The following is a 23,423-nucleotide window of genomic DNA, read 5'->3' on the forward strand; positions in this document are numbered from 1 at the left end:
TAGCACGTGTACCCCACACATCTTAAGAAACCAGGTCACCGGGAGTGAAAAGGGGTAGAGTTTGTGTGCTGGGAACTGCCAAGAATCACAGCCAGCCTTGCTTTCTAGCAGTCCATAGTGAGCAACCTTTATTGGCATGAGGGCGTCAGACCTGTGAAGATCATCTCTCAAGTGTGTCCAAGTGGAGACAGGATTAAGAATCACGTCCAAGAAGATCATAGGATCTTAACCTCACCTGAGCAAGAGCATATCACAGCCACATTGAACAGAGATGGTGGCCTTTCCTAAAGTTTAATCCTTAACTAAATTGAATCTTCCCCCTTCTGACTCCCCCATAGTCTAGCCTTCACTCTACTAGACCTGTCTTCTTTTTCCTGCAGAGATGAGTGGCCTGTTTGACTGATGTTCTTTCCACTTCAAAAATTTATTCAGTGGAAAGTTCACTCCAGAAACCTGGGGGACTCGACATTTAGGCCAGTCCTGAGATGCACAGTAATCTCGCCTGCTGGGTTTATGACAAGTATTTTTCCCTGGCAGAGACCCTGGCAGCAGATGGGGTCCATATTGCCCCAGTCATCTTTCTTTTGGGCCTTTTCTGCTGCTGTGCAATAAGGCTGTATCTGGCCACTTCTGTGAAACCTGCCCTGTCTCAAGCACTCAGGAACTGGTGGTTTGGGCCCATCAGGAGATAAGGGGATGCCTGAGGCCGAAGCCTCCAAGGACATTAGAAACAGCCATATATGCAGGAGGATAAAGATAAGGACACTAAAGAACAGACTCGAAGAACATGATAGCTGAGTTCTAAGTATGGACAGATCAAGCGAGGGACTCAATTCACCAGCTTCTCTGCCAGGTGTGACTTTGACACAAGTTGTGTCGCTCAGAGCTCCTAGCAGAGAGCTGACTCCTCCTCCTGTGTATTTGGCCCTCCTCCGAGACATCTGCAAAGCACCATTTAGTTGGGGAGCCAGGCCACAGTCCATTCTTAGGGAACTGGTAACTCCTGAACCAGGAGAAACCAGGAGCTCAAGGGCAAGATCCCGGGAAGACCAGGTCTCCTTGCAGGAGAGGAGCTCAGCTGAACAAAGCCTGGAGACCATAGTCCAGAGACCAGAGGCGCCCAGGGATCAGACCCAGAGCCATCCCGAGGGAGCGGTGGCATTCTGGTTTGGTGATCTTGCCATCTAAAGGCTTCCTGAGCGGGTTCCCGGTGCCTCTTGGCGCTGGCCCCTTTCTCTCTGCGTCAGGGCTCGGTGAAGGGCATGGCTCCAGTAAGCTGAGGTATCTGGTGTGTGGGCAGCAGCTGGGAGCATGTGGTGACGGCTTCAGATGAGGTTGTTCCTGAGACGCTGCTCCTGCTCCTGGGACAGCTCTGTGTTAGCTCGGTATGAGTCCCCTGTGGACCGAAGGACGACAGGTAAGTAGCTGGGACCAGAGTAAGGATGGGACCAGAGTCCCATCCCCTCACTGACAACTTTACAAACACCAATACATCCTGTCTGGCTTGGTCTTTCCATTGGGTTAGTCATGGGCACAGACAATGACCTATTTTAGAGAAATAGATGCTGACAGGTGCCTAGCTACAGGAACATGGGAAAGAATAGGCTATTGAGTGGGAAGGGTTGTGCTGGTCACTCTCCTTGTCCCCTCCCCACGTTCACTCTCTATCCTTCTTTGTTCTCTTGGAGCCCTGGAGACCTGACCCCTAGAGACTGCCTCACCCTGGCTCCATCCTCTTCTGGCTTCTGGTTGACTTAGCTCAGTGGAAAGCAACAGGAGACAAGAGGATAGAAGGAGAGAGAGGTTGGGCTATTTCCTCCCCTGTCCTGCAGCAATGGTCTCCTGCGACTCCAGCCCCACCAGCCCCTCTTTCCTCTTCAGCACAAGTGTTTACCTGGCTCCAGGGCAGCCTTGGCCCACTTAAGCCCAAAGTGATAGCAACATTTCAGTCTTCCTTATCCCTGGACATCTCAACATCCTCCTCTCCCTAGTCCTGCTCACACCTTTGGATGGTCCTCTCATTAAATAACCTCACACTTGGACCTGAGTGCGCCCTCTGTTTCCTGCAAGGACCCTGGAGGGGTCAGAGCTGCGCTGTTTCCTTTCTTCCTCGCTCTTCTGGACCCTGTGCATCCTGCCACCAGTGTTATGGAGCCTTTGCCTCCACGCCGACAGCCTTAGGTCTCTAGGCTCCAACTCCTAATTCCTCTCCTGTTCCTGTCTTGCTTAACGGCAGCAGAATCTATCCCAGTCACATCGTTTTCAAATCCTTACTCCTCACTGTCTTCATCCACTGCCAGAGTTATCTTTTGAAAACATAAATCTGATCTTCTTGCCTCCTTGACTGAAATTTGTTATTGGTTTCCAGAAGTCCACAGGATAAAGTCCATTCTCTTAGCAGGAACCATCATAACCCTCCCTGCAAAGAACACTAGTGGACTTGGGTACATAGCCCTATTTTACAATAGAGAAGACTTCTGAGTGGAAATTTCTTCACCGTCTTAAAGCTGGAAGGTGGTTTTGGAAGCTGGAACTGGATTTGGTGCCCAGTGAAAGCTTCTGAGGCCAAATGTTATGCTCCTTCTGCTCCTCCCCTCTGACTTCAGTCTTCCCTCTGAAGTCAGCACAAAGGTCCCTTCCTCTGGGGAACCTTGGGCTTCCCAGGTGGAGCTAGAGGTAAAGAACCCACCTGCCAATGTAGGAGGCATAAGAGATGTGGGTTCGATCCCTGGGTTGGGAAGATTCCCCTGGAGGAGGAAATGGCAACTCACTCCAGTATTCTTCCCTGGAGAATCCTATGGACAGAGGAGCCTGGCAGGTTTTTGTCCATAGGCTTGCGAAGAGTCAGACAAGACTGAAACAACTTAGCACTGGGGAATCTTGACTGGCCTCCAGGCTGCTATTCAGAAAGCACTCTGCTTGCTCAGCCTTAGTTCACAGTGGTTTGGGGTGCTCAGTAGGACTAGGGTATCCAACTGCATGTTTGCTTACCCTACCTGACACTCAGCTCTGCATTTTACTCCTATTTATGTTCCCAGAGCCTGGCACAGTGTTCAACACAGAGATAGTTGACATGTTTGTCGACTAAATGAATGAGTCTGCTCCTCCCCCTATGTGCAAAGTGTGGGTGTGAATGCACACACCTCACAAAAATGCAAGCATTGAAAGGTTGAAAACAGAGGAACTACTACCTTTCTTTACGGGCAAGTGGGGCAATCACCTCCTTACTCTAGGGTGTATCTGCCCCCACTGGATCATTGCTTCTTTGTCTGAAACTACCAGTTCTGCAAGCGTCCAGAGCCCTATTCTCCATGTAAGCAGGGATCACAGCTGGAGGTAGCAGCACAGAGCTAGGGGACTTCTACATTTGCCTGTGAGGCAGCCAGCCTGGGATGGAGACAACTAAGATCCTATGAAAGGAAAGGGAATAGTAACAGACTGGAAAAGGGAAATCCTGACTTGGTTTGAAGTAACAGGAAAGAGTCCAGAGCAGACGGGAGACTGCGTTTTCAATCCGAACTACCTTAAGGATAAAGAGGGATGTGGAAGTAGTTAGTGAGAGAGGTGGGTGAAGTTTGTTCTGGAAATCTACCTTCTGTGAAGCTGTCAAAGGAAATTCATCCCTGTTCCATCCCCAGCCTTGTACACGCACACTCTACTTGCACACAGGGATGCTAAGGGTCTTCCAGCGCCCCGAGCCCACGTGGGGATGGCCGCATAGTGGCCCGCAGGTACCTGTGTGGCAGTTGTGTAGCCAGACCCGTTGCCCGTCGTACTTGCAGCGGCACCGCATCATGTTGTTTGAGAAATCTGACTCTGCCACCTCGAACTTGGGGTTCACGACCACCTGGAGTGAGAGAAGCATTGGCTGAAAACAGGCAATTTGGCTTCTGTGATAACCTTTACATTTCATTTCATGCAGTCTTGGCGAAGTGTGTTGGTATTCTTCATTAATCCTTACAATCACCCCAGGAAGTAGGCATTAATGTCCTTTTTCTTTTTACAGATGGGGACTGAGTTTTGACTTGCCCATTGTTCCTTGACTCAGGACTCAAACCTAGGTCCTGGATCCTGATTTTTTTTTCCCCTACAGCATAGCCAGACACGTCAGAGATCCTATTTATGAAGCTCTTCCTTCATTTGACCTCAGAGAGCTTTCAGAACATATATGGAAGAAATGGAAGAAATGGAGAAGCGGTCTTACCTGGAAGATATAATCCCCAGGGCCCACGTCTGTGATATCCACCCACTGGCAATCAATGTCATGTCGATAGGTGTCCCAGCAGCCAACGGTCACTCCCTGTTCCCCAAAGTTGGCACACGCGTAGCGCCTTTGCATTCCTGTAAGGGAGGGTACTGATGGTGACTGAGGCTCTCAACAGGTGCTCAGGACAAAGTACCTGCTAGGTTTTTCACATCCTTCAACATTTAATCCTCATACCAGCCTTGCCAATTGAATGCAGTCAGACTAGGGACTTGAGCTTCCTAAAGATCCTGCCTATCAGTGCCAGAAGTTCTACTAACCATGAATCCAGCACTGTACCACAGGCCATCTGTGACAGAGATCATTTCTCTGGATACTCCAGTGGAAATTCCTGCTGGCCTAGGAAATGTGATTGGAAGATTTCAGCCCTCTATGCTAATTCACTTGTCCATCCGACCTGGTGTTCCACCATGCCCTTTCTAAGGGCTACGAACTGTGGGTATACAAACAGGAGTCAAACAATCCATGTCCTCAAAGGATCAGCGGAAGTGAAACAGGTCAGCAACTATTATCCAAAAAAAGCGTTAAGTGTTTTAAAAGTGGTACACAGTACACTGGGCTTCCCCCAAGTGGCTCAATGGTAAAGAATCCGCCTTCCAATACAGGAGATGTGAGTTTGATTCCTGGCTGGAGAAGATCCCCTGGAGAAGGAAACAGCAACCCGCTCCAGTATTCTTGCCTGGGAAATCCCATGGACAGAGGAGGCTGGTGGGCTACAGTCCATGGAAATAGTCTGACATGACTTATGACTAAATAATAATATACAACATGCTGGGAATGCAGAGGAAGTAGAGAAGGTAAGAAATTCATCTTTATTCGTGTTTTGGCTATGCAACACAGCTTGTAGGACCTTAGTTCCCCAACCAGGGATTGAACCCAGGAATGAAAGTGCAGAGTCCTAACCACTGGACAGCTAGGGAATTCCCAGAAATTTGTCTTTTTGAATTGCCTTGAGGGCTGACTGTGGCCAGGCCCCAGTCTCCAGATGCCTAAGGCTGTTGAGCGGGCCAGAGGGAGTCCTGACCTCAAAGGGGCGGGGGGAATATGACAGAGGAGGATATGCTGACAGGAAACCACGTACCTGTGGGGCAATTTGTGTCCTCTAGGCAGAAGCTGGCCTTGTGCCCCTCCGCCACCTTGGAGCCATTGAGAGTGAGGAGGTCGTAGTGGGTGAAGACCTCAATGCTGTGGTAGTGCCTGCGGAAGAGGCAGGGCCGTCAGCCTGGCAGCAGCAGGAGGGGAGTCGGCACGGGGGACTGAGGCACCAGGCCCCATCATTACCCAGAGAGGAGCGTTGTAATAGCAGGGCAGTGCCCTTCTCCCTCCCAAACCCAAGATTAGTATGACCCTACTTTCCTGGCACCGCTGCCAGGCAGCCAGACACAGCTGCCCCCATTCCCCAGGGTCTCAGCCAGGTGAGGAGAGGTCAAAGCTCCAGGAGATGCTGCCTGGCTACAAGGCCAGAGCTCTGCAGGTGGAAGGAAGGGACACGACCAGAGACTAGCCCAGGAGCGGAGTTGCGGAGCGTGGAGGGACGCTCATGCTGCTCCCTGCCAGCCTGGGCCCAGCTGGCTACCGTTGTTTCCAGTCCAGTTCTAATGACAACTCCATCCATGCTACAGGGAAAGATGCTTATTATCTCAGCGAAGTCGAGTCCCAAAGTCACTGCCCGCTCCTCTCAGTTTTCCCCACCCACGGCTGTGTGAAGGAAAAAAACACCCTTTTCCATTCTGCTTTTGTTGTAGACAAAGTCTCTCCTTCTGTCTGGGCTGGAAGCTGCTGATAGGAAAGAATGCTCATTGTCCCCTTCCAGCACCAGCGGTGTTTCCTTGCTCCTCCTTGGGGGCCTCACTTTGCAGCTACAGAAATCAACCAGCTTTTTCTGCAGAGCCAGCATCCTGGACGGGATGGCTATTTTGGGTCTCCAGGTTTCTAGGAGTCCCCATCTCACCTGGCTGTTAAGGACAAGGCTTAAGGCCCCCAGAGAAATATCCTTCTAACAGAGACCAGCTCGGCTGGTGAGGACCACTCTGTAGGATACCACAGGGGAGGTGAATCCATGGGTATGTAGGGCAAGTGAGAGAGCAATGGAAAAGCCAGGTGATGCTCAGGATTCCTCACTGCCTCCTGGAGGCGGGGCTGGCAGCATGTCTAGGAAGGAAGGCTCTTTCCCTGAGCTCACACCCACCCCTCCCAGGAAGGACCAGACTGGTTGGGTCCCCGCACCCTGGTTTTGGCCCCCTAAGGTCTGAGGCCCGAGCAGGCATTCACCTGTGGCACTGGTGCCAAATCCAGCTGTGGCGCCCCATCTTAGGACGGAAGTCGGCCCGGCCCAGGTTGTGGATCTGCGAGGAGAAGCGCAGCAGACGCCGGTGTCCGTAGGGCCAGTCCATGCGGTCAGCGGACTGAGACAGGCAGTTCTCTTCGTGGGCGCAGTACAGCAGGCTGAGTGGGCGGTCCTCCAGGTAGGCTGTCTCCTGCACCAGCTGGGCGTTCATCACGAGGTCCGGGGCACCTGGGCACCGTGGAGACACCAAGGTGAGGGAGGTAGCCGGTTTTGCTCTCCCGCCTAGGGGACAGGCTTGCCTCCAGATTGAGTGCTTTTGGAAGGCCCGGGAGAGTAGGGCGGTTTAGGAGTCAGAAGATTTCCCTGGTGACTCAGACGGTAAAGTGTCTGTCTGCAATGCAGAAGACCTGGATTCGATCCCTGGGTAGATCCCCTGAAGAAGAGAATGGCAACCTATGTCGGTATTCTTGCCTGGGAAATTCCATGGACAGAGAATGCCTGGTGGGCTACAGTCCACGGGGTCACGAAGAGTTGGGCACAACTGAAGTGACTTAGCACGCATTAGGAGTCAGGAGACGTGAGTTCTCATAACAGGAGAGGTCTATCGGCTTAAGCTTGGAGGCTGCTAGCGTCACAGTGGAGCTTGCTGGCTTCATAGCTAGACCACCTGGGTTCCTGTCTTGGCTTAATTTCTGTCTACACCACATTGTAAGGGGAATTGTTTATCCTTTCGTCTATCATTTTCCTCATGTGTAAGATGCAAATAATGAATAATATGCGTGTGATAGTCCCTGTAACGAGCTGAGATCGTGGTGTGGCCCGTGGCAAGCATGCAGTGACGTAAGCTAGCGTTGGTTTTGTAGAGTATACCTTTGCCTATAAGCTTCGCTCATATAACCTCTCGGAAGCTCTGCTGATGCCAGGCTTGTCACCTCAGCTCTTTCTCTGAGCCGCAGTTCTTGCAATGTGAGAGGGAGAGGGCTGGAGATTGCAAGAGTTCATCTCTGAACCTGCTCCTGGGCTCTGTTGTTCTGGACCATTCTGCTACATGTTCTGAGACCATACTTTCTCCAGGGTTCCTCTTCTACCCTGATGGCCACCGTGGGTGTTCACACCGGGACACTGCGTGGCCTGGTGCATGGAGGGAGCCTGCTCCGTGCCTCTCCGGTTCCCTTCCTGTCACAGGGGCTCTTGCCCTCCTCAGAGCCACTGTGCCATCACTGCAGTCCCTTGTATGTCAGCGCAGAAATGTGGAGATCCACAGCTTTTGCCTTGTAACATCGAGAGAGAAAACTGCCAATTCTCAATGCTCGTTCATGCAAAAACTGGGTTACAGTTTAGATTTGGGGCAGAGCCATCGCTGACAATGGTGAGACGGGAACACGGGTTTATTTTCAGCGGACGGGCATCAGGATGGGAGCTGGTTTGCTGGATGATGTCTGTACTATCACTAAATGCCCTTGGAATGCCTGAGGTATATTTTGGAGACGGACAAGGGTATGCCCACGGGCACACCCTAGAATTTCTGAGGGAAAGGAGTGCTTTCAGAGAGAAGAAGAGATGGTAAAGGCAAGAAAGAAATGAGAAAAATCACAGAGGAGAAATGGGGACGACCACAGGGATGGTGGGTTGGCTATTTGTGCTCAGCCGTTGTGAAGTATCAAATGAATTCAGGAGGAAAGCTGCCCTTCCATCAAGGGGCACAGGGTTCCGGGAGGGGAGAGAGTGGGGAGCCGGCCCCACAGTATGCTGGGAGCCGTGGCTGGAGACCCACTCGGAAACCCCATCACCCTGTAGGGGAGGATGTGCTGTAGGTTAGTGCTCTTCCAATGGGCGCTGATTACAGTGAAAGCCTTAAGCTTGCTCACAAAGCTGAAGGATGTCTTGGCATTGAAACCTGCTGGGAAGAAGGTCATGTGGCCACTTGGATTGGGGGCAGCCTGTAGCTTCTGGACTGGATATAGTTCTTGGCCCAGACCTGGTTGGAATATGTCAAACAAAGGCTGCTACCATAAGAATCTGGGGGTGTGGGGTAGATAGATGCCTCAAAATGGTCTTGACCTAAAGTAAAGCCTTTTGGGTAAATCCCACAGCTCACCGTACAGCCCACGTGTCCTCACATTTCTATACCCTCTACAACAGCTTTCAAACTCTTTTCTTACTACAAACTACAGTAAGAAATATATTAATATTTTATGTTGTGATGTGCATGCATGCTTAGTCACTCAGTTGTATCTGACTCTTTGAAAGCCCCTGGACTATAGCCCGCCAGGCTACCCCTCTGTCCATGAGATTTCCCAGGCAAAAATACTGGAGTGGGTTGCCATGCCCTTCTCTAGGAAGAAAGATCCTCCCTGGATCTTCCTGACCCAGGGACTGGACTCGAGTCTCCCATATCTACTGTACTGGCAGGTGGATTCTTTACCACTGAGCCACCTGGGAAGCCCTATGTTGTGACACACAGACATAATATCAAGAGAAAAATACTATCCTTACAAAGTATAACATGTTGTTGCTGTCATTTTTTAACTATTGGTCATGACACAAACACTGAAAAACACTGTTGTGTATCCTCACATTGTCAGGTACTCTCTGTCTTAATTCTTACATTAACTCCATGAGTGGGGCAGAGCTTGTATCCCCATGTGGCAGGTGACCTGGCTACATGTGTCAGTGACAGAGCTGGTGCTCCACATCCAGCCCTCCCTGCACTCCCAACCCTGGGGCCTTGGAGCTGGAACCAGCTCTCAGGGCCCGCCCTGAGGATGGGAGTTGCAGGTTTGGCAACCCAGAGGAGCCACATCCACCCATCCCACTGGCCCCTCCCATTACTCACTGTCTGTGCAGGACACTCCGGCTGAGAAGCGCCCAGTGCCGTGGGAGCAGTGCACTGGCCCATGCCTTTGACACTGCTGCAGGGCCAGCTCTGTGCCTGAGCAACGCACCCCGCTCATGACCACTTCTCTGGCTCCCGGCGTCCCCTGCCAGTACCAGGTGTCCTAAGGAAACAGCCAGCATCCCCTAGTTAGGGTTGAGACATGCTCTTAGAGTCACCTGACTCCCACTAGAGGCTTGAACCCCGGCCAACCACCCTCACCCAGCTGTGCCCAGCCTCGGCCTGAAAATCTTTAGTGATAACACTTTGGACCCCTCTGGTATTAGACATGCCTTCCATGTATGGGGGCAAAATCCACTGCTGTGGCTTCCACCACTAGCCTTGTTCCCATCACTCTCCCTGACTGCAGCCCTCAGCTGTTTGAAGACGATGGTTTGGGCTCTTCCTGTCCACTCAGGCCTGTCCCATTTCCCCAGCTGTTCTTCATATAACCCTAGATGGCTGGTTGTACTCAGGATTGAGCCCAGTTCTCCAGGGTGAAGGGTGCCTAGTACTGCCAGGCAGGCCACTACGGGTGAAGCTGAAGCAGTTTCTCCATAGCAGCCTTGCCCCAGGCCTCTTGATTTCATTTCCTTGATATCTTTTGAATCTATCCACCTGCCTCCCCCAGGACTGCCACTAGCCCCATCCAAGCCAGCAGCATTCTCAGCTGGGCACCTGCAATAGTGTGCTCCTCTGTATTCACAGTAATCCCCACCCCAACAGTTTGCCAAATAGCAAGGAAGAAATCTTTAAAAAAAAAATCTGCCTTGCAGGCTTTGAATGGTCTTCCTCCTGCCTCCTCCTCCACCCTCGCACTTCACACCGATAGATCACTCTAGAAGCCGCACTCCACCCCTGATTTCCTCAACCAAGTCAAGTGTCCTCTGGCCACAAGGTCTTCACAAGGGCTCTTTACTCCTCCCCCACCTCATCTGGCTCACGTCTGCTCATCTCTCCTGCAGATAGAGTTGTGTGCCCGTTGTGTGAACATTTTAGGAAAATCCACCTCCCTCATGTGACTGTGTGGCGACGGACTGCTCCATGAGGCAGGAACTGTGACTTGTTCACCACAGGATCGCCAGCACCCAGCATTCATTGGTGCATAGTTCTACTCATAACTAATTGTTGAATGAATGAATGAAGGGTCAGCAGCTTTAGCATGGCAGAGACCTACCTTGATGGCATGGCTGGCAAAGCCCAGGCCAAGCTGTCGACAGGCCACCATGGCTTCGGTGAGGCCCCAGTGGTCGCTGCACACGGCCCCCCAGCGCTGGACGCCGTTCACCTCCACCTGCACCTCCACCACCCCCTCCTCGGGGCTGCGCCCACCGGCCAAGCGCACCTGCAATGGTCAGGGGTGTGTGAGGAGCAGGGCCACTTTAGGAGGGGGAGAACATGGGGCTGCTGGCTGGGAGACCTGTCCAGGCTAGCTCACCACGCAGCCCTGGACATGACACTCCCCTTCTCTGGGTTGCTCTCCTCTGTAAAGTGAGGACATTTTATTGGATAGTTCCTAAAGTCCCTGCCCGCTTGAGAAAGTTGACTCAGAGTGCCTGCGCCCAGGCCTTGCCTTCCATCTACCTGAAATCCTGCCATTGATGATGACTCGCCAATTGCCAAGTGCTTTCGTATCTATCGTCACATTCACAGTGACCCTCCAGGACAGCTGACCCCATTTTACAGAAGAGAACCAAGGTCAGAGACAAGAGAGACTTGCCCGCAATTCACGTTAGCATGACGCTTGAACTCTGACCACTCCCTGGTGCTGACACCCTGCGGCCCTCTGCCCTTGGGCCGCTTCTCTCTCAACTTCAGGGGGGACCTGAGGGAGTGGGGCGGGCGAGCCCATCTGACTGAAAAGTCAGTCTCCTTGAGACTCTGCCATCTCTGAAGGCCAGAGCCTGGCCCTGAGGGGAAGTAGGCCAGGCCAGGGGAGACTCACAGAGGAGAGGGCGGTCCAGGCTGACAGCAGGCAGGCTCTGGGGCCCAGAGCTCTAGCCGCCTCTCACAAACCCTCCCCACTGGCTGCATGCAGTGTCCGGGGCTATCTCAGGGCTGCCCAGCCCCGAGCTCACCTGGTCCTGGAAGCCCATGTTAGGGACGTTGCATCTCACGGCAGCATCGTTGTCATGTTGGCAACCATTCTGAGACCCTTCCAGGGAAGGGCAATCGCTGAGGCTCCGCTCGTATCCTCTGCAGCGGACTTCACTCAGGTGGATGGGCCCCAGCGCTACAGCGGGGAGCGGGGAGAAAGGCCGTGTGAGGCTCCATCTTGGCAGCCTCACCCCTATGGCAGCTGCCCTGGGCCCCAGCACCCTGGGACCACCAGGGCATAGATCAGTGGCACACCCAGGCTCTCCTACCCCACCCCAGGCCTCCTCACTCACCCTGGCCCAGCCGGGCCCCAAAGAGGGCCTCCCGAGCAGAGCCGAAGCCGAGCTGGCGGCACACGACGCTGGCGGAGATGAGGTTCCATCCATGGTCACAGATGGTGCCCCACTGGCGGTTCATGAGCACCTCCACCCGGCCCTCGCCCACCTGGGCCCCCGAGCGGAGGCGCACCTTCATCTCCTGCTGGGAGAACACCTGGCTTCAGGGAGGGTGAGGAGGACGCAGGCATAGGGGCTGTGCCCCTTCAATTCAGGCAGAGCCAAGTACCGGAGTTCTAGTCTCATCTCTGACTCCTGCAGCTATTGCCTTGAATAAATTGTTTTCCTCAACCCTCTCCCCCTTTTTCAGTAACAAAGAACCACCACAATAATAATAGTAATAACAAATTCATGAATTGTTATGCAATAACAGTAACAATGAACGTAATAATAAATTCCAGCCCCAACAAAACAGCCTCAGGACTTGGGGTCCCTGGGCTCCACAACCTGCCACCTGATCACCAGGCGAGTTCCCTCCTCTCACCCAGCCTCACTGCTGCTTTGTCCTTCGGGGCTGACCCTAGAGCAACGCTTCCCCAGCAGATCTGCGAAATGATTTTAGAGACCTGCGGGGACGTGGTGTTAATGTAACACACGGTGGAGAGGCCATTTACGTTAATTCTCTCCCATCCGTCCCTACACCATGAGGAGACCCTCTCACGTGGAGCCGTCGGCCTGAACGCCTCCCCAGCACTTGCTCTTTGCTTTTTACAACGAGGGCCAGGCTCGGCCTCAATACCTTCGGCCCTCGATGGGACGCAGCTACAGTGTAATTACAGTTTTCACAGTTACCTTCTATTCCTGGCCAGTGAGGTCAGCTTTCCATTTACAGTAGGGTTATAAATGGGCCCTTTCAAATAAATCCCAAAGTTCAACCATTCTGGGACTTGCTCTCCTCCTGGTCTGAACCAATGTCCCCTTGATGGGGGGTTCGCCCCCATTTCCCCCTGACTCTCCTGGAGAGTCACCTCCCACCAGTCAGTCCCTCCCCAAGAAGCAGGGTCCTGCGAGTGGGACCTGGGCCTCCAGGCCTGTGGGCAGGGCCCTGGGGACCCACCTCTGCCCTGGACTCCTTGCGCCCAGGCTTCGCCTTCGGAGGACGGAAGCGGGGCCCTGCCACACAGCTGACCACAGCATGCATGCCACCCGGGCAGGCCGGCCGCAGCTTGCCCTGGGCTGGCGCCACCTGCACCTGGCAATTGGCCATGTGGGGCTCTGTGCCCAGGCAGTTGACACGGTGGATCCAGAAGGAATTCTTCTTCGTTAGGCTCTTTAGTCTGGAAGACAAGGGAGACTGAGGGTGGAGAAGGGGTGCTCAGAACTCCGGGTGGAGAAGGGGTGCTCAGAACTCCGGGAGGCAAGGCATTAGGGAGGGGAGAGGGGCCTGGAGAAGGGGAAGGGGGAGGAAGGAGGCCCTTCATGCCACCTCATTTGCATCTTCCCATGAGGGCACTACTCCTTACCTAGAGTTGGGGTCCTTCATCTTTGAATCCCAGACTTTCCTGGAGGGAACGAAATAGGTGGGGAGTGGAATAGGTGCAGAAGCCCCAGCCCTGTCACCCTGGCTCCTCAGAGCTGTGCATAAGTTTGCACTAGACTTCACAGTTGGTGCACTTGTTCACAAATCATTTCAATGCTGAGCTTTGCCACAGTCTGGGAGGATGGCTGCTCCACAGATAAAGACGATCTCCACTTCACAGCGAGGGAAAACAGGGCCCAGCAAGGTCCCTTGACTAAACCCAATGTGGGTTCCCCTCTGCACTGGGCTGCCCAGGGCAGGCAGCTCCAAGTTAGTCCTTTTCCATCTATTTGAAGGGCAGCCTTTAGGGAGCAACCCCATGAGAAGGGGCCCAGGCAAAAGTCCTCTGGGGAACAGGTGGAAGTTGAAGGCCTTTCTGCTGGGGACTGCCCACCCAGAGACACTGAGGCTATAATCAGGGTTGCCTTCCTCATGGGTGGTAGGCAAGTCAGCCAGGCCCAGATGTGCAATTACTGGGCAGCAGGGAGTCAGGGACCCAGACCCCAGTCATGTCCAAGGACAGAGCCACGTGGCTGGTCTTGGAAACTAGGGTCAGCTAAGTCAGAGACACAGAGTAGAACAACTGATTGGGGATGGGTAAGGGTAGATGACTCGCGTCCTGTGGGAGATTTATCCCCTGATGAGAAACATACGAAGTGCTCACTGATCAGAGCGGGTAGAACCCTGACTGGTAATCATTTACAGGCTGATGCAATCTTGTGATAGTTCTGTCACGTTTCTGACAGAATATTTTTATGTCTCCTCTCCCAAATGCCTCCCCACCCCATGCCTGGCTTACATACAACCCAATCAGAACCTGGCTTAGATCCGAGTCGAGGAAATTTGCTGGGTCAGGGTTCAGAGAATTCCCTGTGGATTGGATGACTGAGGCCCGGATGCCCTACCAAGGCCCTGAAGCCTATTATCAACAAAGCTTAGACTGGAACCCACACCATCTGTCCTTGTGGGAAGCACTGTATCTTTACTACTCAGGTCTAATTTTCTAATCAGGAACACAGTTTTACATTTATTTACATTTCATTTTGGGAGTATTCTGTGCTACAGTCAATTCTTTCTATCTGATTGGCAAGTACAATGTTTATTTTCCGACTGTTTCTAGGGATTTCCCAGGGTCTAAAAATTCATCTTCACTCTTAATTATTTGAGAGATCCATAACCCCAGAAATCCAGGGACATTCCTTGGCTGGGTCTCTTTCCCTCCCAACCCCATCCCCGCCGAATGTCCTCTTATAGACACCACTCCTGCCAGTCTCACTGCAGTCTGCAATGTCCCAAGCATATGCACACAGACACAAACACACACACGCATACATGCATGTGCACACACACTCAGCCACTGCCCCACACCCCCGCCTCCTGCATAGCCCTCCTGCCTGTAGTGGTGTCTTCCTACCTGTAGTAGTGGCTGTCGACAGGTGCCTCGCTGGGGAAGCCCAGCATCCCGCACACCACCCTGCTGTTGTTCCTGGTCCAGCCCTGGTCACACACCTGCCGCCAGTGGCCCTCGTACTTCACCTCCACGGCCCCCTCAGTCACCGGGCTCTGCCGCTTGGCGCTGGCGAGGATGGGCTTGAGCCGCACCTCCTCCAGCCGCCGGTCCTGCGGGATATGTGGTCTCCGTGGGCCCCAGGAGTCCTGCCCTTGCTGAGCCCACTGCAGGTCTTCACATGGGAAAGCTGGGGCTCGGAGCACTTAGAGATCACGCCCCCCAGCACCCTCATTGGATGGGCTGGAAACGGAGGCTCAGAGATGGGGAGGCAGGGGCCAAGGGCACACAGTGAGTGTGAGACAGAAGCCCAGTTTGTTTAGGGTCCTTTCCTGAACCCTAGAGAGGACCAAGCAGATCCACACCGTCCTGGGCTCAGGATGGGAGCCCTTGGAGTTTGGGAGGCTTCTATGCAGCACAGGGGGACCTTCTTCATGGCACCCTGGGGAGGGCGGAGGATGGACACCGACCGACTGCTTGAGACCACAGCAGGATCCTTTGGCCCTTGAGCCCCCCGCCCTAGTCCTGAATGACTTGGACCAGTGTGGGGCCGCCTGCCATGGCCACCCCAGTCAGTGGGCCTGGGCCAGCTGTCCTCAGGCTGAGTCTGCCCGGCAGCAGAGGGTAAGAGTCAGAGACCTGCCCTGCCTGCCCCTGCTGTTTGGCTTGGGCTGTTTTTAGCTCCGGTTTGTTTGTGCCCGGAAGACACAGCAATTGTGGCTGGGCCTTGTGGGTGAGGCAACCCCCTACCCTCTCATGGGGAGCAGCTTCAGTGATTCCCGGCAGGCCCAGCCTCGAGTCCCTGCCCACCCGCTTCAGGCTGGGGCCCTGTCCGTGCACCTGCTCCAAGCCACAAGCAGGTGTCGGGGCCCCAGGGACACTTCCCAGACTGCTCTCTGCTCCCTTTCCTCTCCCTCCTCCTCCAGGTTCATCACCTGGAGGACCTCCATTTCCTGACCACCCCCTCAGCTCAGGCAAGGGCCTGAACAGCCTTCTCACCTGGGGCCCGAGGGCATTGGAGACCCTCTCAGAAATATAGCCACGCTGGCGCTGGGGGTGGCATACCACCCCGACGTCCTCTGAGTGAGTGCAGTCACTGACACCCCAGCCGTTAGACCCGCACTGGTCCAGGGAGCTCTCTGTGCCCACACAGTGCACATTGTCCAGCCAGATGGGTCCTGTGGGGGGAGGATGAGTGATGCTTGGGGACAGGCACAGAGAGATAAGTCATGGGCTCTGCCTCCCGGATAGGACCCCACTTTCCTCTTCCAAAATCTGAGTGGGAAATGTGGGTGGGAGAGAGGAGTTGGTTCTCCTGGGAGCTTGGTTTACAACCCTGCCTACTGCCTCCTCTCAGAATCAGATCCCAATGAATCTGCTTTTGGAAAATGCCAGGTAGTTCTAGCAATTAGGTCTATCTGTTCCCTCATTCATCCATCTAGTCATTCACTCATCAGCATTTGCTGAGTGCCTACTGTGTGTGATGGGCTTCCTTGGTGCTCAGCAGTAAAGAATCTGCTTGTAATGCAGGAGATGTGGGTTTCATTCCTGGGTTGGGAAGATCCCCTGGAGGAGGGCATGGCAACCCACTTCAGTATTCTTACCTGGAGAATCCCCATGGATAGAGGAGCCTGGAGGGCTACAGTCCATAGGGTCACAAAAAGTTGGACACGACTGAAATGACTGCACACATTTTATCATGAGTCTACCACGTGGTAAGTGCTCAATAAACATGACTGAAATGAATGCATGCACACATGCATTGTAGGTGATTGCTATGTTCAAAGAACTTAGAGTTGAGTGGTAGTGATGGTGGCAGTGGTGATGGCCTCATTGCAGATGAGAATGCATGGGTAGGACAGGTCATTTGAGCTGGGTATTAAAGGATGAGTGGGGGTCTCATCTGTTCTGTTGGAGTCTCAGGGAGCCCACACCCGAGAGAAGCCCATTGCCATCCCCCATCGTTCTGCAGGGCAGCACCAGTTACTCACCCTCCCCTGAGCCATACTTGGCGCTATGGGCCCAGGTCAAGGCACCCTCAAAGCCTAGCTGGCGGCAGGCCACCGTGGCCTCCTGAAGCGCGAAGTCGTCATCACACACGGTGCCCCACTGACCCTGGTGCAGTACCTCCAGGCGGCCCTCCTCCGGCTTGCTGCTGGGGCCCACCAGCCGTAGCTTCATGGTGCCCAGGGACTGTGGCCTGCTGGGAGGGGCCTGGCCCAGCAGCAGGAACAATGGGAGCAGGGGGAGGGTGGCTGGTAGGAACCACATTATGGTGACTTCAAGGGCAGCTGGGGTCAAGGCACCTGGGGAACAAGTAAACATGACAATGATCACCACCTCTGACCTCAGGCCTCTTCTGCTGGCAGAGACAAAGGACAGCCTGGGCCTTTGCAAATGTGATTAGTTCATCTGGCTCAAACCCAGCATTCCTTGGCCATAAGTTTAGCTTTCCTGAATCTCAGTCTCCTCATCTGTAAGGTGAGGATAGTAATCTTTGCCTCCCAGTGTTGCTGTGAGTATTGAATAAAACACTGATAAACTGCTTATCCTGAGCCTACCACATGGTAAATGCTCAATAAAGAACTGTTTTTGATGTAGTCTCCTATGGAGGAAGGGGCTTCCCAGATGGCACTAGTGATAAAGCATCCGCTTACCAGTGCAGGAGATGTAAGAGATGTGGGTTCAATCCCTGGGTTGGGACAATCCCCTGGAGAAAGGAATGGCTACCCACTCCAGTATTCTTGCCTGGAGAATCCCATGGACAGAGGAGCCTGGCAGGCTTCAGTCCATGGGGCCACAAAGATTTGGACACAACTGAGCGACTGAGCATATGTATGTAGAAAGGGGGGTCCCTAAGGGCTAGACTGTTCAAGCTGGAGGAGGTACACGATATTTGGTTCAACCTCCTGACTCCAGAAATAAGGAATTAGGACCTAGAGAGTTTAAGAGACTTGCCCAAACCACACAGCAAGCTCCACCTCTAGGAGCTGCATGATTTGTACATTGAGTCAACAAAGGTTTTTGGAATATTTGCTTCAGGCCAATGATCGGGCCAGGTGCTGGGACAAAGAAGTAAACATGTCAAACACTACTCTCTGCCCTCATGAAGCTCAGAGATGAGGAGTCAGGGAAGGCTTTCAGAGAAGGGACATTTAAACAGGGCCTTGCCAGATGAATAAGAGTTCTCAATGGGAAAGCGGAAACAATAGGGAAGAAAGAGGGAAAGAGGAGTTTGTGCAAGAGTAGGGAGTGCCCTTTCTTAATCCTGTACTGCAGTATCAGCGACTTGGAGGGGACCAAGGTGGAGGGACAGGCTGGGGCCAGAAGATCAAGGGCTGTGTGCACCATGTGGAGCGTCTGCCCTTCATCCAGTAGGAAGTGAGGGGTCATGGGAGTATTCGAGGCAGTGACCAGACATGGGAGAGGGCCCCCGTGTCCAGGAGGCTATCGTCAGATGTTCTTTGGGTCCCCACAGGGGACGAGTTGGGGGCTGGTCCTCCCCCCACTCATATGTTAGCAGCGTTGTGGCAGCAAGGTTGGGAGGAGCATAGAGAACAGCCATGCCCAGTTGCAGCTGTCAGACTGTCTGCAGCCACCGGTGTTGAAGCTCCTGCACGGCCAGCTCTACTGCTGATGGGCAGCCACGGCCGGCCCACAGGAGCGGATGGACAAAGTTTGGGTCCTTGGCTACTTCTTTAGTGCTTGAGTCTTAAAGGGGTTCTTTCTGGGGAGAGTCCCCCTTCTTCCATGGCCACTGCTCTTCTCGGGGCAGGGGGGATTCCATAGCTAGGAATTCTCAGTAGGGAGGGTCTTAAGGGGCCTTCTGCCCCTTCCTTCCCCACAAGCTAGTTTCTGGCTGAGAATCAGTCCTTATTCTTTCCTGCACCCAGCCCCATCTCCCTTCGCCACCAAGCCTCCTGCTTTGACCGGCCCAGGGTTGGGGGCAGTAGGCACCTAGAAGTGCACAAATGAGCTCAAGAATGAAGCTCCATGGGAATGGGGACTTTGTGCTGCACCCCCAGGGCTCAGAATAGTGCCAGGTATGTAGCTGGCACACTGTAAGTATCTGCAGATTCAAGGATGTGAGGTGGCACAGCACAGTGCTTAGGCAGGCAGACTGGGGGTGAGGAGCCTGTGTTCACATCCCATCTCCACCGGCTGGTTTCTGGGTGTTCTTGGGCAAATTATTTAGTTTTTCAACGCCACAACTTCCCCCCTCTGTAAAATGGGGATAGGATTCTTGTGAAGATCAAATGCATGAAAACATGTTAACCCTTAGAAGAGCAACTCTCAATGGTTAGTTAGCTATTATTAACAGCAACTGAAACAGCTATACTATAGAACCGTTGCCTAGGTTGGTCCTAGCCCCTCCCTGGACAAAGAAGGACTGGAGAGGGTGGCCCCAACTCAACTGCGAGTACCCAGTACCGATCCCCTTCTTTTCCATACTTCTTCCGACACAGACTTAAGCACCGTTTTCTTCACTCAGGAGCCGGTGGGGGTCCCCATTGGCTGTCACCACATGCAGAGTGTTCTCCGCTGCCGGGGATGCCCCACTCCCTCTTCCGTGAACCCCTAAGGAGGAGGTGGCCAGCTAGGGACTAAGCCAAACCAAAATCACCGTGGGAGAACTGGGTTCGTTCCGGGCCCTCCAGCTGTTCGGTCCCAGAGGTCACACTGGGTCTGGCCTAAGAGATGACCCTGCTCCCCAACAGCAGGAGTCAGGATGCTCCTCATTCTGCCACCAAATTATGTGACACGAATCAGAGGCTTTCTTCTCTCTGAGATACAGGTGCAGCTCCTCTAAAATGACAGGGGGCCACTGGACATGCTGTGATGGGCAAGGGGTGGGCTGGGCAGGCCTGTTATGTGACTGACATCCCTAGAGAACTGTGGAGGCCGCATGAAAGGCTGTGGGCAGCCCTGGGCCAACAGGCTCCCTACCCTCCAAGGAACCTCTGTGGGGACAGGGGTGGGCCTCTGCTGAAGGACCCCGGGTGTTAGAGCAGCTCCCTTCCATGAAAGCCCCCTAGGAGGTGGATGGGCAGTAGCAGGAACCAAGTCAAAAAAGGGAGAGTCTAGCCTTCCTGCCCACTGCAGTTGCCTGTGCAGCTTTTGCTCACATCACATTTGTCTACTCTGGTTCCCCAAAATACATCCTCCGTTTTCCAGTCTCCAGGCCTTTGCTCTCATTGTTCCTTCTCCTTGGAGTACCCTTTCCCTCTAGCTCAGAATGTTAAAGTCCTACACATCTTTCCACACCTGGTTCAAAGGCTAGCCCTCCATTAAGACCCCCCACCCTGCCCAGACCCCGAATCTCCCTGGCACTTGGTGTCTTTGCTTCCTGTCCCCACAACCCAGAGGAGTGTCTCCCCACAGCTGTTCCCCAAGCACTGAGCACAGAGAAGAGGACCAGGCTGAGAAGCCCCTCTAGAGGAGGAAGCAGCCTCCAAAGTGGCAGTGCTTTTCCCAAGCGAAGGAGAGAGAGGGTCAGAAGGAGAAGGAAGGCTGAGAAGGAGAAGAGGTTAATAATAAGTTATCATTATCATTATACATTAAAAAATATTTATTGAACACTTATCTCCACTTGACATGAGAAGATGAGGCCCTGGGAAGCTAAGTTATTTGCCCAGGCAGGATTCAAACCCAGGCATCATGGTTCCAGAGCCGGGCTCTCAGAGAAGGATGGACATGGAAGGAGGGGGAAGAAGGAAAGGCGGCAGGGAGATGAATGAAATTCCACCCTGCAGCTGGTTGATTTATGACCCAGCCGTGGTGTGAGGGCACTGGGCTGGTTGCCAGTGCTGAGTGCAACCAAGTGGCAGATCCAGGATCCTGCCAGCTTGAAGGAGACAGGCACCTGAACCAGGTGCTGCCAGGGGCCCCGGCACCTGGCCTGACCCGGCCCTGCTAGGGGGACTGAAAGTGCCCAAGGGTATTGAGGAGAGAGCACTGGGGTGGTATCCTGGTGGGAACCAGCCTGGGGAACCAGTAGAAGCTTCTTCTCTAGCTCTCTGGGGAGGGGGTGAGGCCCCCCCCTCAGCCCTGATATCCTCCCTGGGACCACTGTCTGTGGCGGCCTGACACAGTGCAGACAAATGTCCACATGTTCAGGCATAAGGGTTGTGAGGTTGAAGCCCTCTGCCCACCTTTCACCTCTGCCTTCCAATCTCCAATCCCGGGCAAACCCCTGGGCCACCCCAGCACACTCAGTGTTGGTCTGTTTCCTCCCAGAGTCCGGTTCCGCTCTGCCTCTATGTCCCCTAAGTCACAGGAGTGACATCTGAGCCCACCTGCCCCGTCTCCTGCCCCGCCCCCAACCCGGGGAGAGAAGGCCAGAGAAATGGTTGGACTACACGCAGCGTGTCCACAAACAAGACACGCAGGCACCCGAGGCCGCAATGCACCACCCAGGGAGGGCCTTGGGCCAAGATCCCCAACTTGGACACTTCCACTGGCAACAGGTTGGTGAGCGACTGGCGGGCCAGGCTCACTGTCCAGGGGACCCCCATCCCTCCCAATCCCAGCTTTCAGGAACCCTCAGAGACTTGCAGATCCCCCAGAGAGACAGAAGTCAAGCAGACAAGACAGGACAGCTAAAGACAGACCTGGCCAGGCACCAGGCAGGGGCTCACCGGCTGGAGCGCGACGTTGCGGGGCTGGGACCGGACTCCGCGGCCAAGCAGCGCTAACCGGCCTCCTGGGCGCCCGGGGGCCCTTTTATCCGGCTGCGGCCCGCGGCGCCCCCACCCCGCCCGCCGCGGAGGAGGCCCGCAGGCCCCGCCCCCGGGCGGACCTGGGCTCGGCGGGAGCCCCGCCCGGCCGGTCGGCCCCTCCGAGGGCTTGGCGAACCCCCACCCCGGACGCGATCCAGGGCGGCCCGGCGCCCACTGGCAGTCCGGTGGCCTGGGAAAGCCCGGGGTCGCGAAAGTTGCGGGGGTCGAGGGGAGCTGTTTTCCTTGGAGGGAACTGGCGCGCTGCAGCAGGAGAGATTGTGGGAGGATCGGAGTTCCCGGGAAAGGACGGCGGCGCAGTGCCAGCGGGCGACCGAGTCCCGCTCTGGCCTCGTGAGTCCCCTTCGGAGGACTCACAGCTTCCTTCTCTGCAAACCGGGTGGTACACCCAACCCCAGGGCTGACCTGGGAATTACGTTCAGTGGGTCTCTAATGGGACTGTCCCAGGGACCGAGTCCCACCAGCTTGGTTACTTAGGACAACGCAGATTCCCTTCTGCAGGGACCTGCAAGGGGCCCAGGGGGCTCCGTTCTAATTAGGTCCGGGATGGTGTGGTGCAGGTGTGCTGTCTTTGGAGTATCAGGCGGTCCTTTTCATTGCCCTGCATCCTCTGAGTTTATTGAGTACTGCGGGGGCATGAGGCCTCTGTTCTCCCCATTGTACAGTTGGGAATACTGAGCTCCAAGAGATAGGACTTGCTCCCTAGCATAGTAAAATGTAACGGAGAAAATTTCAGTTCTCCACTACAACCCCTTACAGAGTTGAATGAGGATGTTCTGGCCCTTGGGGAACAGGGGTTGCGTGTGTGGAGGGTGGGGTGGGGGGAGACTGTGAAATAAGACAAAAGTAGGAGAGATCGACAGAGGGGAGTCCCATAAGCCTCCTTGGGTACCCAGATACCTGAATCATAGCCCCTTTTGTCCCAATTTCTTTCCCCCAGTTCTGGTTCCTCCCCGTGCCTCAGTGCCGTGTATAAAATAGGCAGAGTTCCAACCTCGCAGCCTCCTCCCAAGGCCAGATCAGTACAGCCTGATCCTGCAACTCCCGACCCCACAACCTTGCCTGACTGTCTTCCAAAGGCTCATTCATTCAGCAAATCTTTATTGATTTTCTCCTACTTTCTAGACAGGGGGCTAGAGTGCTAGACATTGCTGGAGGTGGATGGGAGGGGCTTTCCAGTCTGGTCTGGGAGGCAGATGTGTAAACAAACACTACTACAAGGCAGATTGTGATAAGGGCTATGGTGGGGAGGTAGACTTATTTGATTTCTGGGTGACATCCAGGTCACACCGACCTGGCCACTGGGGGACTACTGTTCACCCCTGGCTGTCCCAGCCCCAGATGTCCCCCCAATGGCCCTGCCCCACCCCAACTGGGCCCAAAGAATTCCCTGTAATGAATCAACAGGAAAGAATGCTCCCAGCCTTGGGTCAGTGGCAGCAGTAGCCGGCCAGCTCTCCCCCGGGGACAATGAGGCAGCTGTGGGCTGGGGTGCCAGGTATGCCCTGGCCCCCTCCCCATGCCCAGCCACCTCTCATCCTGAGCCAGGAACAACACGGAAAGCTCAGAAAACATGGGCTCCATCTGCTGCCAATCACCCCCCAGACCTGGCCGCCCAGAACTAAAAATACCCCGGAGGCCAGAGGCTGGCCTGGGCTGGAGCCCAGAGAATGAATGGATGTTTCCCGGAAGTCCCTTAACCTACAAGTTTCTGGGCAGAGGCTGAGGCTGGGGAGCAGGGGAAGGAAGGACTTCCCAGGGATCACTGTGAGCCCTCTCCTTGAGAAGCAAGGGACTCAGGT

General features: G+C 54.3%; 1 protein-coding gene across 2 annotated transcripts; it reads right to left on the reverse strand.

Moving 5' to 3' along the window:
• Positions 1–101: 101 nt before the first annotated feature.
• LOXL4 (lysyl oxidase like 4) lies at positions 102–21,598 on the reverse strand. Of its 2 annotated transcripts, none has more exons than XM_020884352.2 (15): positions 21,523–21,598; positions 16,876–17,190; positions 15,884–16,062; positions 14,792–14,997; positions 13,322–13,360; positions 12,916–13,135; positions 11,817–12,000; positions 11,505–11,659; positions 10,604–10,771; positions 9,388–9,550; positions 6,536–6,779; positions 5,346–5,461; positions 4,205–4,341; positions 3,736–3,847; positions 102–1,396 (listed from the first exon to the last, which is right to left on the reverse strand). In XM_020884352.2, exons 2-15 carry the CDS (start codon positions 17,153–17,155, stop codon positions 1,326–1,328), a joined length of 2,274 nt encoding a protein of 757 aa, XP_020740011.2. In that variant the 5' UTR covers positions 17,156–17,190; positions 21,523–21,598; the 3' UTR covers positions 102–1,325. The 2 variants fall into 2 exon arrangements, with proteins under 2 accessions (XP_020740011.2, XP_070326097.1); XM_070469996.1 differs by having other exon boundaries at positions 21,496–21,574.
• Between the last annotated feature and the right edge of the window lie 1,825 nt (positions 21,599–23,423).

This window comes from Odocoileus virginianus, chromosome 7 (genome assembly GCF_023699985.2).
Source record: "Odocoileus virginianus isolate 20LAN1187 ecotype Illinois chromosome 7, Ovbor_1.2, whole genome shotgun sequence".
In the NCBI taxonomy this organism is placed as follows: domain Eukaryota; kingdom Metazoa; phylum Chordata; class Mammalia; order Artiodactyla; family Cervidae; genus Odocoileus; species Odocoileus virginianus.